The following is an 18,211-nucleotide window of genomic DNA, read 5'->3' on the forward strand; positions in this document are numbered from 1 at the left end:
TGCTTGTGCTCTCTCTCCCCCTCCCTCTCTCCGTCACTAGCTCCCTCCCTTCCTCTCTCCCTCCCTTCCTCTCTCCCTCCATCCCTCTCTCTGTCTCTCTCTCTCCCTATCCCCATCCCTATCGCTATCCCTATCCCAGGACTCCCAGAAGGTTCACGGCAAGTTCCCATAACACAAAAGAACACCTCGGTCCGTCACCATTACAAAATCCTATATTACAGTGTGCACTGCAGTACGCTATAGTAAACTATAATAATAATAATAATAATAATAATAATAATAATAATAATAATAATAATAATAATAATAAACTTTATTTTGTACAGCGACCTTAAAAGCAATCATCTCAGTAATAAATAGTATAGTACAGCAATAAATAAACAGATTATACATAAAGAAAGCACAAGGAAATAAAACAATCATAAAAACGCCTTTCTAAAAAAGTAGCTTTAAAATTAGCTTTAAAAACACTCAGAGAAGCTGAGTCCCTGATCTCTAGTGGAACAGAGTTCCATAATTTGGGGGCATAGCAACAGAAGGCCCTGTCGCCCATAGAGCGCAGGCGAGCAGGCGGGACACACAGCAGTCTGAGATCAGCAGAGCGGAGGTTGCGAGTGGGAGTGTAAAACGATAAAAGATCTGACAGATAAGTCGGAGCTAGCCCATGAAGAGCCTTATATGTCAGCATTAAGATTTTAAAATCAATTCTAAACCTGATAGGCAGCCAGTGCAAGGCTTCCAAGACAGGAGTGATGTGATCTTTTGAGTGGGACTGAGACAAAATTCTGGCTGCAAAGTTTTGAACAAATTAAATTTTAGTGAGGATGCTTTTAGACACCCCAGTAAGCAGAGTGTTACAGAAACCTTGACAGTATTCAGCACATGCGATTCAAAAGTTAACCCAGGATCGAACATCACACCCAAATTTTTCATTTTAGATCTGAACTCAAGCATGGTTCCATCAACAGACAGATTTAAAACATTGGTTTTACCTAGCTGGTGGGGAGTACCTAACAGCATTACCTCAGTCTTGTCACAATTAAGGTATAAGTATATGAGATTATAACAGATAAACTACAATGGTATTGGAATACTGCATGGATCAGAACTCAAACTATTAAAAAGGAATCCAGTGGTAGATATGAATCAGTAATACAGATACACAGTCATGATTTGACACCCAGTAAGAAACACAAGAAGAAACATAGAAAGTTTACAAACGAGAGGAGGCCCCATTCAGCCCATCTTGCTCGTTTGGTTGTTAGTAGCTTATTGATCCCAGAATCTCATCAAGCAGCTTCTTGAAGGATCCCAGGGTGTCAGCTTCAACAGCATTACTGGGGAGTTGGTTCCAGACCCTCACAATTCTCTGTGTAAAAAAAGTGCCTCCTATTTTCTGTTCTGAATGCCCCTTTATCTAATCTCCATTTGTGACCCCTGGTCCTTGTTTCCTTTTTCAAGTGGAAAAAGTCCCCTGGGTCAACATTGTCTATACCTTTTAGAATTTTGAATGCTTGAATCAGATCACCGCTTAGTCTTCTTTGTTCAAGACTGAATAGATTCAATTCTTTTAGCCTGTCTGCATATGACATGCCTTTTAAACCCGGAATAATTCTGGTCGCTCTTCTTTGCACTCTTTCTAGAGCAGCAATATCCTTTTTGTAGCGAGGTGACCAGAACTGAACACAATATTCCAGATGAGGTCTTACTAATGCATTGTGAAGTTTTAACATTACTTCCCTTGATTTAAATTCAACACTTCTCACAATATATCCAAGCATCTTGTTGGCCTTTTTTTTTATAGCTTCCCCACATTGTCTAGATGAAGACATTTCTGAGTCAACATAAACTCCTAGGTCTTTTTCATAGATTCCTTCTTCAATTTCAGGATCTCCCATATGGTATTTATAATGTACATTTTTATTGCCTGCATGCAATACTTTACACTTTTCTTTATTAAATGTCATTTGCCATGTGTCTGCCCAGTTCTGAGTGCTGTCTAGATCATTTTGAATGACCTTTGCTGCTGCAACGGTGTTTGCCACTCCTCCTATTTTTGTGTCGTCTGCAAATTTAACAAGTTTGCTTACTATACCAGAATCTAAATCATTAATGTAGATTAGGAATAGCAGAGGACTGAATACTGATCCCTGTGCTACACCACTAGTTACCTCGCTCCATTTTGAGGTTTCTCCTCTAATCAGTACTTTCTGTTTTCTACATGTTAACCACTCCCTAATCCATGTGCATGCGTTTCCTTGAATCCCTACTGTGTTCAGTTTGAGAATTAATCTTGTATGCAGGACTTTCTCAAAAGCTTTCTGGAAATCTAAATAAACCATGTCATATGCTTTGCAATTATCCATTGTCAATGTTGCATCCTCAAAAAAATCAAGCAGGTTAGTTAGACTCCCAGGATACTGTTACCATATAGGTAATTTTCCATTTTGGATCTTATTATAGTTTCCATAAGTTTACATATAATAGAAGTCAGGCTTATTGGTTTGTAGTTACCTGGTTCAGTTTTGCCTCCCTTTTTGTGGACCGGTATTACGTTTGCAATTCTCCAGTCTGTCGGTACAACCCCTGTGTCAAGAGACTGTTGCATGATCTTGGTTAGCGGTTTGTAAATAACTTCTTTCATTTCTTTGAGTACTATTGGGAGGATCTCATCCGGCCCAGGGGATTTGTTTATTTTAAGAGCTCCTAGTCCCTTTAACACTTCTGCCTCTGTTATGCTAAAGTTATTTAAAACTTGATAGGAAAAGGTCAACATGTGGGGCATGTTGTCCGTATCCTCCTTTGTAAAAACTTATCATTTAGTATATTTGCTATTTTTTTCTCTTCGTCTATGATTCTGCCATTTGTATCTCTTACTTCTCTGCAGTGCTTTGCCGCTGTAGTTCTGAAATATGCTTCTTCTTATGCTATTACACTGAGCACTTACAATCACGGGTAATGTATAGTATAGAGAAGGGTCTAATTAAGTAATTGAGAGCTCAGTTAGAATGAAAACCAGCAGACACAGGGGGTCCCCAGGACCGGTTTGAGAATCCCTGGTATAGATGGCCTCTCTTGCCCCTTATAAAAGAGTACAAGAGTAAAAGCAGAGCAAACTGTAATAAAGCACAGTGAAAGCAAGGTAGAATATAGGAGGGAATGAGGGAGGGATGGAGGGAGGGAGGAGAAGGAGGGAGGGAGGAGAAGTCTCAGTCTCTATGTTTGCAATGCTTGTGTCCTGCTTGCCTCTGGAACGCTGCTCAGTCTGGATCTCCACAGTTTGGTCGGAGCTACTCTTTAAAAAGATTGGATTTTACAAAAGAAATCCACAAAGCGTACCTGCCACGCACGAATGAACTGTGCAGTTCTGAAAGAAACACATGCTGTAATGAGCAATGCATTTTCATTTAAAACATGATCCACACTTGGCTGAAGAAATCTCTGTTTGCAAGCCTTGCTTTCAGGTAGTCTCGCACTTCCCTGGTTTAATTCCTAGAAATATTATATAAAAGCATAAAGTACATAAAGTATTGGCTGTGTATTTTTTTTTAATTATTCATGTCATATTTTAAACACGTTATTATTATTATTATTATTATTATTATTATTATTATTATTATTATTATTATTATATGGAGGGAATATTGACAGCTATATAAATGTACATTCAATTATTATTATTATTATTATTATTATTATTTTTACACTCACTATGCTCTCACAAGACTTACAAAGCAGGACCCGGTCTATAAAACTAGTGGATAGTGTTCATAACAATAATAACAGAGATGTTCAAGCAGTTGGCCGTTTCCTACAGAATCTGATTGTACTTCCCCACAATGTCCGCCAGAGGTCAGTAAACCCTCGCCGGATCAGGAAGGAAGGAAGCGTTCATGTTGTGTAACTCGTGTCAAAACAACAACAACAACAATGATAATATAATGCTCAATCTTTGGCTCTCTACATGAAAAAATCTCCTTCTCAATTACTTTAAACCAGGGATGGAAATAAGACTTCCATTGCATTTTAGTTTGCACATTCATTTATTCCAGCACACTCACTTAAACAAAAAAGCCATTGGAATACATTTTAATGGAAGAACGAAACCCAGCAGGACTTTACATAGATTACCCTTAACCACTGCCGCTCCCTTTGTTGCACTGCGTCCAGTTGGACGCCCCTCTACCAGAGTTTCAATATATCAAATACAGTAAAGCACAGTAATGCTACATTATACAGATATGTATTGTTCTTTTATTTAAACCTGATTTCAAATGAGTTTGTACGCACAGTTGACCAGGTCTCTTGTGGTGGAAGCACGTCTTCTCGTTTTGCACTTTGGATTCAGCTTCACAGTCCTTTTGTCCAAATGAAGTTCTCACAAGATGATGCTCTCATACCATCACAGACATCCGGCCCACATTAGCAAGCAACAAGTTTGCTAAAGCTTACCCGAATTGTCCGTCAGTGGGTTTGTGTTTGTAAGAAGTGAAGCAATCTGTACAGGGTCCTGGTAAGTTTGTACTGCTTTAGAATAGCTTTGTTTTAAGCTTCTGTTTTGATTGCAGTAAAGGCATCACCAAGTTTGTTTTTGCATTGACTAGGCAAACACTGCTGATTGTAGAGGTCTCATAGAAACTGCAGTTTACACAAGGAGGTGCTCAACCCAACCCAACATGCAAACAAGACATGAAAGCAGTACCACCAGCAAATGTTCCATGTGTATATGGTCAGGAAAGCCATCACAAGACTTGCCACAGCAGCGAGAGGCCATGCACCTTTAGTACAAGAAACAAACAAGTATGTGTTTTTACAGCGAGGGTTCCACAATCTTCTAGGGGCCCCTGGTTTAAGAACTGTGTTAAACCACTCGCTTGCTCGATCCTCAAAACTATTTACTCCAAAATCATTGCAATACATTTATGAAACCAGAAATAACCAACGTCGGGGCTTGTAATAAAACATGTCTTATTTTTTATTCATTTTGGAATGGTAATGAGCATTTTACTTTCAGCGAATCACAATTTGAAGTAAGCAGTGAGTTGCTAAAACATGAGAAAGTGGCTGAAACTGTAGCACGATTAAAACTAGGGGTGTGCGGTTACTCGTGTTCGAATTGCTTTTAGGAAGTATTTATCTGCAGGTATTCAATAACGTGTTGATTTCAAAACAAGAAAAGCTGTCCTTCGCTCACCTTTGCAATAGAGTATCAATCAATCAATGGCAGTTAACTTGTGCAGTGAGTGTTTTAAAAGCCAACTGGAAGTGAATTTTCCTCTCATCCGGGGTGCTGAGATTGTTTACTGTTTACATATCATCACGTTAATGAATGGCATTGAATACTTCTGTAAAGAGAACGAGTATCGGCACACCTCTAATTGATTGGAACCCGGGTCTCTAGAAGCTGGGACAGTGCATCCCCATCACAGATCTGCACTGAGCTTTGGAAATTTGATTTTCTTGTTGTTGTTGCAAATAAGACTTAAGTAAACATGAAACAAGCACTCCCATCCAAGGACACCCATTCGCTACCAGCTATATTACATTCAACAATAGTCTAGGACACAAACACAGTCAAACATTACTTGACACCCCACCGCCCCCACAACAATATATATGGCTTTTTTATATATATCTTTGAACACTCAATCACAATTAGTATGGTTTTTCAGTGTTTGACTAGTGTTTTTGTTTGTTTGTTTTAAATATGTATCTTCTGCTGGTCTGTAGGGAATAGCAATGTTATATATATATATATATATATATAACAAACTTTGTGATACTTTTACTAAGGTTATTCTTTCACCAATTTTCTACATCTTTAAAAAGGTGCACAAAGCAAAACTTAAAAACAAAAATCGCTCTGTTCTCCCGAGGCACTTCTAGTTTTGCTTTAGAGCTTTTTTAAATTTTCCAGACAACTTTCACTGTCACCGATTTATCTCCTGCAAAAACCACTCCTGTCCAGGACTAACGTTATAGAGGACAAGATAGTGTGAGATTCACAGAGCCCGGGTCACAGGCTCCTGTGTTACAAATCGGAGCCTCCCATCGTCTGAGCCTCACACTTGGGTTCCATCCTGCACACACGAGCTTGTATTTTCAATAATGATTCAAAGCAGGAAAACGCCTGGACACCAAAAAAAAAATCAAGAGCCATACGGACTTGTGCAAATTGTGTTTGAGTACCTCGGTGGAATAGCTCAATTATTCTTATTTTACATAACCATACAATTGTGTGAATGCTCCGAGGTATAGGTGCACTTATTTTCCATATATAAATACACATATATATATATATATATATATATGGTTTTTGAATACAGACTACTTAACACACGCTCACTACATATAACGTGTATCGATATTGTATATAATAATATTGTAGGATACAGTAGAATTATATATTATATAATAGAGACTGCATGACACCGAATACTGTACGGTTCAGTAAGCAGAACTTTTTAATACAAGTGCTGAAAGTTCAGCCGTTGGATCTCACTTTTGGTGTCGAGTTCAATCAAACCCGATGACAGAACGACTGGGCGAACAGCACCGTTACAAATTCCATTGCTGAGCAGGTAAAGAGCTTGATCTAATTAAAGTAATTCCCCAAATTCAGTTTCTTTTATTTAGGATTAAATATACAGCGATCCCTCTTCATTTCAACTTGAGAACCAGCGAAGATTCCTTGTAGAGTACAATAAGATAATACAATTTACTATCCAAGAAATCTCCATATGTGGTTATCTCCTGCTTGCTATATAAACAGAATACTCTGTGGACATACGCAGCGCTAGGTGTGGAACTATACACTACTGTCACGATATGGTGTGTATCACAATATGCAGTGTGCTACCAATCATGATACGATACGTATCACAATATGAAATACGAAACGTGTGATGGTCCCGATTGGCTACTTGTACGACGCACAATAAGATCAGATGGTGTAAGGAGTTAGGGAGAAGATGTATTCTTACCAACTATAAAACACACGTGGTCTTCATTTTGAGAAACAATTGGTGAACTGCAATGAACCATGTTGTGCTTTCGGTCTTGAATCATGATACAGACTTCTATTACCATACGATATATCATGCAAAGAAAGAATCGTGATTCACTGACAGGCGGTGAGTCTTTACGCCCCTAGTTCAGCCATGTCACTTGAATTATCAATTATCTTATACAACACATAAAAAATGCACGCGCACCCACATCACAACGGCCACGTATCTGGGAATTTTTTGTTTTGTTTATTATTATTTTATTTTTTTTCTCACATAAAATTCAATCACTGATCATTTTTAAATAAATTGCTGCTTTAATATTTCTTTAATCTTGAAAGCTGACGCGTGTCGCAATGGATGTTAACAGTGACGAGAATCAGTCTGAAGCACGCGGAGAAGTACGTTGGTAACGACCAGCTTGGGTGTCTCCAGTGAGCTTGCTCGGTTACTTTTCAGGTTGTTCTGCATACTGTCGTCCGCTTGTTAAAAGGATGACGCTGCCTTTTTTTTTTTCTCCTTCGGTTAGAACAGGCGAGACAGTTGAGAGACGTGCTACACATCTTTCAGCAGTAGAAATATACCGGAGCGCCGTACCACTGCAGAAATGAACAGGAACATTTGGGAAATGGAAATGTAACACAAACTAATGCCACAGGGGTGTCTACACTGCCTGGTCACTTCATTAGGGCCACTGGGTGCCCTGATCACAATGTGGCATAGACGCCACAAGGTGCTGGAAGGTGTCACATGGGGATCCGTTAAGGGAATGGGGTAGCCCTGGAAGATACCTGCAATTCGGGCACGGTAGAGGGCACATTACCCTTTTGAAAGTAGCCACCAGGGTACAAGTGCAGCATTGTTGGGAAGACTTGATCCACAGCAATCCTTAAGTAAATTATTCATTTAGCCTTCCAGAGTAATGAAGGAACCCAAGCTATGCCAGGAGAAATCCAATAGGGGAGACTGCCAAGTCCTAATAAAGTGACCAGGCAGTGTAATCACAGGGCAGGAAAACATCTCCCTCGCAGTGAAGATCAGAGACGCTTCAGGAGATAACTTGAGTCTTCCATGCAAACAGTGATCTACTGTGAGCAAAGCAGCAAGAGAGAAAGGCATCAAGAGAGAACGGCATCGAGAGAGACGGAGAACATACACAACACAGGATATTAGATGGGTAAGTTTAGGACAATGTAGCAGATAGAGTGAAGAGTCCCGCAGTCAGGTTCAGTGATGCTAATTAGCATGTCGTTGACACCAACACACCCCCCGCCTCATCACCATGACCTACAGCCACTGTAAGCACATGGAAATAAGTATGTTTGGCACAGATACAGCTCGGTACACCCCCTGATCATGATGCACTCAGCAGCGTGTTGCTAAAGAAGGTTCTCATAAAGTCATCACATTCAGACAAGCAGTTCGATCCAATACAATACAGCACACTGTCCAGTCACCTAGAGCACAGTACGTTCCAGTCTCTACGATACCATGACACACTGAGAAAGATTTAAAGTTTGTCAAAGAATATTTTCTTCATCACTACAGTCCAGTCTTTTACAGTTTAGTCAAAAATAGCACAGACCAGTCCAATGCAGCCTAGTCCAATACAGCAAAGTCTAAGATCAACCCAGTCCAATACAACAGCCATCAAAGACTCTGGTCCTAATCTCCTCTAGTCTGCCTTGATGGTCTTCTTGCTGCTGCGGCTCCCGCCCTTGATGTAGGTCTGATAGAAGAAGGAGAGGAAGAGGAACAGGTAGCTGAGGTACATGAGGGAGGCCCACAGGATATTGTCTAGGTAGGAGAAGCAGCGTCCGTCCTGCATCCAGAAGAAGACCAGGCCGCTGACCACCAGCCCCATGACCATCTGTGCGATCTGCGTGGTGGTGATGAGCATGGCGAGGGGGCGGGGCACCCGCACACCGGCCGCCCGCGCCGCATAGTAGCTGTACATGAGCGCGTGGGCCAGGTAGTTCATGGTCATGAACCAGCCCCCTCCTGCCACGCGGTCCTTGTAGGAGTACCAGGAGTACAGCAGCACCGTGATGTGGTGGTACCAGTGCAGGAAGATGAGCCGCTGCTTCCGGAGCACGATGAACACTGTGTCCCCTGCACAGAGAGAGCGAGAGAGAGAGAGAGAGAATCCTAGCAGGGTAAAAGACCCCAAACAAAGACAAACCCTAACGAAGTACAGACTACACAGCCTGGCCATCGAAATAGGCTGCCATAAAGAGCTGGCTGGCAAAGTTTTAACAGAGGTCCTGCTGTCCTGCTGAAAATACTGCCAAATAAGGGACACATACCTCCCTAAATTCTCGAGTCAGTTGACCCAGTTTCCATACCTGCCTGACCCTGAGAAACTGCGGATCCTGTGGGAGATGAGGTAGCCTAGTACGTGTCTTCCTGTCACAGCCTGAGGGACAGTGTGGAGACACTCAACAGAACTTCACTGTTTATTATTACATTAGACCCGGGGGGGGGGGGGGGGTTATATTGTTTACATTCTGTTAAGGAGGGAGGGAGGGAGGGTGATATTATGTGTTAACATTGTATTTTATTTTATGTAACATTTGTGTTGAAATGCTTTGGCAACACTGGATCACTCCTGTCATGCTAATAAAGCCAGTTTCGAATTTGAATTTGAGAGAGACGGGGGTTGGAGAGGGAGAGGAGGGGGATTAGAGTGGCTGAGGGACAGGAGGAGAGGGGTTAGACCGAGATAGCGAGGCAGAGAGTGACAGACAGAGAAAGGGAGCGAGGGGTTGACTGGCAGAGAGAGAGAGAGAGACAGAGGGAGAGAGAGAGAGAAAGATAGAGGAAGAAAGGGAGTGCAGTGCAGGGGTTAGGCTGGGGAAAGGGGAATTCTTACCCAGCTCGGGAGCCTTGCTCAGCACGAAGGCGTACGCCCAGAACTTGCTGACAGGACCGCTGTAGAAGCTCTGGTCACACACGGACTGCTTGAAGCCACTGGTGTCCAGAATGTAGAGCATGTACCAGCCGGTCCGCACAGCCCCGATGATACTGCAGAGAGACAGACAGACAGACACAATGTACAGCATGTACCAGCTGGTCCGCACAGCCCCGATGATACTGCAGAGAGACAGACAGACAGACAGACACAATGTACAGCATGTACCAGCTGGTCCGCACAGCCCCGATGATACTGCAGAGAGACAGACAGACACAATGTACAGCATGTACCAGCCGGTCTGCACAGCCCTGATGATACTGCAGAGAGACAGACACAATGTACAGCATGGACCAGCCGGTCTGCACAGCCCTGATGATACTGCAGAGAGACAGACACAATGTACAGCATGTACCAGCTGGTCCACACAGCCCCGATGATACTGCAGAGAGACAGACACAATGTACAGCATGGACCAGCTGGTCCGCACAGCCCCGATGATACTGCAGAGAGACAGACAGACACAATGTACAGCATGTACCAGCCGGTCCGCACAGCCCCGATGATACTGCAGAGAGACAGACAGACAGACACAATGTACAGCATGTACCAGCCGGTCCACACAGCCCCGATGATACTGCAGAGAGACAGACACAATGTACAGCATGTACCAGCCGGTCCGCACAGCCCCGATGATACTGCAGAGAGACAGACACAATGTACAGCATGTACCAGCCGGTCCGCACAGCCCCGATGATACTGCAGAGAGACAGACACAATGTACAGCATGTACCAGCCGGTCCGCACAGCCCCGATGATACTACAGAGAGACAGACAGACACAATGTACAGCATGGACCAGCTGGTCCGCACAGCCCTGATGATACTGCAGAGAGACAGACACAATGTACAGCATGTACCAGCCGGTCCGCACAGCCCTGATGATACTGCAGAGAGACAGACAGACACAATGTACAGCATGTACCAGCCGGTCCGCACAGCCCTGATGATACTGCAGAGAGACAGACACAATGTACAGCATGTACCAGCCGGTCCGCACAGCCCTGATGATACTGCAGAGAGACAGACACAATGTACAGCATGTACCAGCCGGTCCGCACAGCCCTGATGATACTGCAGAGAGACAGACAGACAGACACAATGTACAGCATGTACCAGCCGGTCCACACAGCCCCGATGATACTGCAGAGAGACAGACACAATGTACAGCATGTACCAGCCGGTCCGCACAGCCCCGATGATACTGCAGAGAGACAGACACAATGTACAGCATGTACCAGCCGGTCCGCACAGCCCCGATGATACTGCAGAGAGACAGACACAATGTACAGCATGTACCAGCCGGTCCGCACAGCCCCGATGATACTACAGAGAGACAGACAGACACAATGTACAGCATGGACCAGCTGGTCCGCACAGCCCTGATGATACTGCAGAGAGACAGACACAATGTACAGCATGTACCAGCCGGTCCGCACAGCCCTGATGATACTGCAGAGAGACAGACACAATGTACAGCATGTACCAGCCGGTCCGCACAGCCCCGATGATACTACAGAGAGACAGACAGACACAATGTACAGCATGTACCAGCCGGTCCGCACAGCCCTGATGATACTGCAGAGAGACAGACACAATGTACAGCTAGGGATGTCACGGTATCAAATTTTGACGGTATGATAATCGTTAAAAAAAATATACCAAGGTTATCGTCGTACCGCAGTACAACGTCATCCGTTTGTAATCCATTTTTAAATGGCTATTTAAAGAAATACACTCAAGTCAAGTCATTTTTAACAAGAAAAATAACTTTAAATTTAAAGTTCTCAAACAAATACAACACACTGGTACTACAGTTCTATCAAGCACTACCTAACTGGAAGTAGTGTTCACTCCAGCTCACACAGGCTCAGCAAAATAATGCTGCTTCTTTATTAGTTAAGAGAAGCAAAGTGTTACCTAGCAATAGCCAATCGAGTGTGTTTTAAGACATGCAGTGCCCGCCCACTGATCTCGAAGCAAAGTGCAAAACTTAATGATGAGAAGACGGTGCCTGCAAATTGTTTTTTGTTTGTTTGTTTTGGACTAACAGCAATGAACACAAAAGACAGAAGAAACGTTCAGGTGGGTATGGCACCGTGGCAAAGTTAATCGGCATCTAGGGGACTTTTTTTTTTTTTAAATGGGAATAAAATTGTATTCATTTTTAAATACATAAAACCAAAACCCCTACAACACTATCAACTCAAGGAGACGGCAACATCTTTACAATACCGTTTAAAATAAAAAATACAAATGCCTGTAGCATCTCAGACTTAGTTATACAGCAGTAAACAGACTTTTTGATTATCTGCATTGGTGTGTGCTTACTGCGTTTCTCTTGACCAATACGACAGATAATAGCTACTGTTACTACTTTTGTTTGGTAAATGAATATGAAGGCAGTGATGAAAAGTTCCAGTGCCTTGTTCTTGCTGATATTTTTGAGTATTTGTGTTTCATTTACCTGACAATCACGTTTGCTAGCGATCATTGTTTAGTCGGGCGGTTTATATTAGACGTCACTTATTTAATATCCTACTCAGATAAACTCATGCATGGCAGTTTTAAGAACTTGAGAAGTATGTGTTCATTAGTTAGTTCTAATGAACACAGTGGCTCACTGATGGACAAACTGTGAATGAAAAACGTGCCCATATCACCTTAAACCGTGTGAACTCAGTAATCAAGGTATAGAAAAATGGTGGCGGTTTCAAAACCGTGGCAGTTTATACCATGGTTTACCGTAAAACCAGTATACTGTGACAGCCCTATGTACCAGCCAGTCCACACAGCCCGATGATACTGCAGAGAGACAGACACAATGAATGAATACTGGCTGTAGATCTGTGACATCACCAGAATGCAGATTTGTGCCCATTAACACACCTATAGAACTGTTCACACTCAATTACTGATGACATTTTATCTCATTATAAAGCAGGTGTGTCACTAAAGCACAGAGAAATCTAGTGTTGCTGACTTCTGCCTAATCACTGCAGCTTGGGTGTGGGTTCTTGAATGAGAAACGTTAATGTGAAATCAATTGTTAACAAGTACAACATAACATAACAAAAAATAACAAAGTTGTCAAATGATTTAATAAAAACGTCAACCCTCACACAAGCAAAGTCACACACAGACAGGTAAAAACGCACACTGAGACAGACACGCACACAAAAAGAAAGACAGACAGACACAATGAGAAAGACACCCAGACAGACGGATAGACAGACATACACACTGCAGGGATGAAAATAAGAGTCCCATTGCATAGCGGTTTGATCCATTCCCTTGTTTTACTCACAGTTTAATAAGACACGCCCAAACTTGTTATTTGTATGGCAAATCAAGCTTGTGGTAAAACTGCTATGCAAACAGGAGTCTTATTTCCATCCCTGATCGAATGTATGAAAGCTCTTGCTACCTGAAGACTGCCAGGCTGACAGACCACAGGACCAGGGGCTTGCGTAGCTCCAGTTTTTGCCTCTCCTTCATAAACTGCTGCCCCCCGAAAATCACAGCGGCGTAGAGGGCTGAGAACACAAAGGACTTGCTCCTGCAAACACAGCAAAAACATGACAAGACCGTCAGTGATGTACAGCACCTATTGCCATGGCTGCAAGTTCAGATATCACAGCTACGGCAGCACAAAGCCCATTATTTGGATTGAGCGCTCCACAGAAATCAGGCGCTGGCAATCAGGCAAGGGGCATTGCTGTTGACTTTACCATTCAAAGTGCCAAGTTTTTCCCCCCATATGGAAAAGAAAAAATAATTGAGCAAGTGTGGCATACAGATATACTGATAGACAAACACTCATTTTTAAATGGAAACCACATTTTTAAAAGCTTTTCAGAATATTGAATTTCTCACTTGTTGTTTATCATGCAATGTGTTTTGCATGTTCAGTATAATTCTCTGTTGTGGTTTCTTATACCAGCAGTTAACCAGCCTACCAAGTAAACAAACTTCTTCAACCACAGAGGTGGGACTGCTTCTGAAAACATTCCAAAAAGCCGAATTTAGTTGGAAGCTTCAGAAATGTCCTACCCTTGTAATACTGGCCGACATTTTCCTTTCCCTTTCATTGAACCCGCACCCCTGTGCTAGGGCTGCACATCAGTTGTGCACACAATGTGTGCTGAAGGATTTTCTTCCAGCTAGAATTATTTGGGAGCTGACAGGAACGTTATCAAGGTCAGCAGCAGCATCAGCAGCAGCCGCAAACCCACTTCTTAGATAACAGAAATATTAAGCAGAGTCTATAACTTGTCTTTTCCAAATTATGAATAAATAATTATTTGTCCGGAAGGTTTGGAGTTTCCAGGAAGGTTTGGAGTCTGTGCCCCGAGGTTTCTAGATATCCTGCTACCCTGCCTTGCACCTCTCAGATGGCAGAGAGAACCAAGGGGGAGGGAGGAGAGGTGGAGGAACGGAAAGGGACAGAACAGGAGGGAAGAGGGAAAAAAGAAGGGAGGAGAAGGAGGAGAGGGCAACAGAGGGAGCTGGAGAGATGGGAGATTACAGAGAGAAGGGGAAGAGATAAAGATTGAAAAAGATGAGGAGGGAGGAGAGAGAGTGAAAGCATGATGGTGGAGTGAAAGGGAGATGTTAAATAAAGGAGACTAAGAAGAGTGGGGAACAGTGAGAGTAAGAAGGGCAGAGAGAACAGAAAGACGGGAGTCAGAAAGGAGGGGGAGAGAGTGAGAGGAGGTCAGATGGGAGGGAGGAAGACAGAGGTGCAGGTATTTTCTTTGCTGATCAGCGTTTTAGAGGCTGCTGAGGTAGCTCAGAGAAGCTGTGTCCCACTCATCACGTGACTGGGGTTGCTGTGCATCTGAAACACTACCAGTACACACATCTGCCTTGACCTTCAGAAAAGACCCTGAATGTGTTACAGTGCCTTGAATGATTCTCTTAAAGCTCTTGACAGAAAGCTGTCATTTCTGTCCAATCTGATTTTTGGTATACAGCTTTTCATTACTAACTCACATTTGACACAGTAGCATTGGGAAATAAGTCTCCCATTGCATAGCAGTTTGATCCATTCCCTAGTTTTACTGTGAGTTTGCTACAACACACCTGAGCTTGTTACCTACAGCATACACTAATCAAGCTTGTAGTAAAAACTGGAATGGGTGAAACTGCTATGCAATAGGAGTCTTATTTCCATCCCTGAAGTCCTGAATTCATTCTCTCTACATTCCTTTCTGCAGGGCTGGATCAGATTAACTTTCTCGTAAACATTATGATCTGCTCTCATATTAAGATTGTTATCATTTTCCTGTATTGCTCAATTTTGCACTTGCTTTTTTCCCCTCACCCTTCCTGGACTTGAGAAGAATAATAATCACATTGCATGATATTTCTCAAGGAAGCAACTTTTTTTTTTTTTTTTTATACAAAATTACAAAATATAAATCTGAGATTCGTGTTTGATAATACTTGCATACTTTGTATCAACGATTGGCGAAACGCCTTAGAAATGAAAAGCTGTTATCGGATTAGTCAAACCACTGGGCTGATTTTACTGTGTTCTGCTTTTGATTTAAGTCAGTGAATTAAACAAGACTAAAGTGGACACGGCGCTGCAATTCTAGATAGTGTACACGTTAAGTACAGGTTGATACAGGTCCGGTGTATCACCGTGCACGCCCGCCTCGCCCAAAGCTCAGCGGCTTTCTGCGAAACTAACCAACGAAAAACCTCCTACGGGGCTAGAGAGTCTGGCAGGGAGACTGACAGCGGTGTCATCCCGGTGTGCCTACTTACAATGTGTCTCAAAGATACTCTTATCTTTGATGTAGCGGCGCAACTTACACCTCCAATATAGAACCAGACGAACCCGTTTCGCCAGAACTATACTCTTGCTGAAGCAGAATGAGTAGTTCCTGGGTGCCCGAGGCTGCTACAGTACATGTGCATGTTAGAATATAGTCTAACTGTTGTGTGCTTAGCCCAGTGCAGTACTGTGGTGGTACAAATACACGTGAAAGAAGGATTCAATTCCACTGGACTATTATTAATGTGTACGTCACCAACATGAGGCATTCCACACCTTGCAAAAAATATCCATATTGGGTTCAGCATAATTTTCAATGCCCGAGTCTCATTTGAACTAGCAACACAAACCTATTTTTACAAAAAAAAACAAAAAATGTATAAAACAATTGATGTACACGGATGAAATAAGGAGGACAAGACGGTCTGCTTGAGAACACATTGGTTGTCTCTTACTACATCATGATGTATTTTTAGCGTGTGAATGATTGTATTGAAATATTACACGGTTTACTACGACTACTACTACTACTACTACTACTACTACTACTAATAATAATAATAATAATAATAATAATAATAATAATAATAATAATAATAATAATAAATGCAAACACCAAAGCATTTTTTGAATTTATTGTAACCATGATTCAATAGCACACACAATGCAGCAGGCCTACCGTATCCAACAGTAATACTGTACCCTACTAGCCGGTAAAAAAACACAAAAAATCAACACAACACAGTGCCGTGACAGCATCACGATCAATCCGGTCAGGACAACATACATTAGGATCAATTCAGAGACGTTTGGCTAGCCTGCAGGGCTGGAATACTGTACAGAATCTCCATGTTATTCCACAAGTCATCTTATTAAATACCCGTTCCGGGTACTCACCAGTTTTCCTTCATCCATTCGATCGCCGGTCGCTCATCAAAGCTCCGCTCAAAGTCGTATTCCAGCAAAGGTGGAAGGTGCTCGCTTGCATTCATTTCTGTATCCGAGCGGTACAGTGTTTTTTAATGCTGTTGTGTTAATAATAATAATAATAATAATAATAATAATAATAATAATAATAATAATAAGTATGTCTTCTGTGATCGTCCCCCTTTATACTGAAATGCAGAACTAGGTTTCAGAACATATACAAAAATTAAACGACGTACAGTACCGGTAAATACAAATATCAACCGTTAACCCGGTGACGAATTAAATGGCTTGCACTTTTGTAATTATTAACCATTACAATTTCCAATATAAAAACCCGAATGAATGGGTAGCATGTACGGATGCAGACAGCTTGACTGTACAGCACACACGTTACGCTACCCTATGCTATGCTATGCTATGCTATGCTGTGCTGCACCACCAGACCGACACACTGCTCGTACCGCAGACAAACAGACCAACCAACCGAGCACCATTTCAACTTGGGTGGGGCTGGGCACCGAGACCTCCCACAAGGGTGCGATGTTAGCTATGACTATAAAAAGAAGTATAGGAAAATGATGTCACAAGTGGGCGGAGTTAGCAAATAGTGGAGCCGCCGTAGAGCACTTTCACAGCGCACTCGCAATGCTTTTATTGTATTCGCGCTTGCCCTGGCAAAATGTTTCTTGACATAATCAAGCTTTTATTCGCATAAATAACAGTCAGTCACTTTATATTAACGATATTTTGTATTGTTATTAAAAAAATACCGGTATATCCTGACGCTGCAACACAGCATCACCGCAATGTATTCAGTACAGAGTGGGCTCCACAAATGGCGCCTGTAATTGAGTACCGAACGTACCGGAAGACGATTTCCACGGGGCACTGAATTCTATGTAACACAGGTTTTCTGAAAATGGGCTCCCGGTAGCACAGATTAACAACAGACTAATCTGAAAAATAGCGCCTTGCCTCCAAACGGACTACCTCAATTGAACAATAGGTAGCTCATTTGGAGAGGCACAAATATAATAATGAAAAGGTTAACCTAATGAACCAAGTTTATTATACGACGAATAAAAACAACTGTACATAATGAAACGTATACAATGAATGAATTTACTCGTGAAAAGCAGAAAATCATAGCTCATTTTTTTGTAGGCGTGTCGCAAAAGAGAGTGAGGGGTGTTTTAACTTTTTTTTCAAAAATACTCTTCGTGGTATTTAACTAAAGATAGTTACAGTACCATACTGAAAGTTAAACAGTAATTAGAATCTAAGTGAACAGTAGTTATCGTAGTTGCTTTGTCTTTTAAAGTCATTAGTAGATCAGCACCGCACCTGTATAAATATCCTAAAAAAATAAAAATAAATAAAAGTCCAGGTTTTGTGACTGGATCAGACATAGGCCTTGTTTGCCTTTCTGACTTGACACACGAATATTATTATTATTATTATTATTATTATTATTATTATTATTATTATAACAATTGAAGCTGTTACTAATACAATTTAA

The 18,211-nt window shown here is 42.0% G+C and overlaps 1 protein-coding gene across 1 annotated transcript; it reads right to left on the reverse strand.

Annotated features, from left to right (window-relative positions):
- Positions 1–4,951: 4,951 nt before the first annotated feature.
- LOC117415005 (elongation of very long chain fatty acids protein 6-like) lies at positions 4,952–17,500 on the reverse strand. The gene is made up of 4 exons (XM_059026274.1): positions 16,660–17,500; positions 13,405–13,536; positions 9,880–10,031; positions 4,952–9,119 (listed from the first exon to the last, which is right to left on the reverse strand). The coding sequence occupies exons 1-4, from the start codon at positions 16,752–16,754 to the stop codon at positions 8,683–8,685; spliced, it is 816 nt and encodes a 271-aa protein (XP_058882257.1). The 5' UTR covers positions 16,755–17,500; the 3' UTR covers positions 4,952–8,682.
- Between the last annotated feature and the right edge of the window lie 711 nt (positions 17,501–18,211).

The sequence above is a fragment of the Acipenser ruthenus genome, chromosome 7, assembly GCF_902713425.1.
Source record: "Acipenser ruthenus chromosome 7, fAciRut3.2 maternal haplotype, whole genome shotgun sequence".
NCBI lineage: Eukaryota > Metazoa > Chordata > Actinopteri > Acipenseriformes > Acipenseridae > Acipenser > Acipenser ruthenus.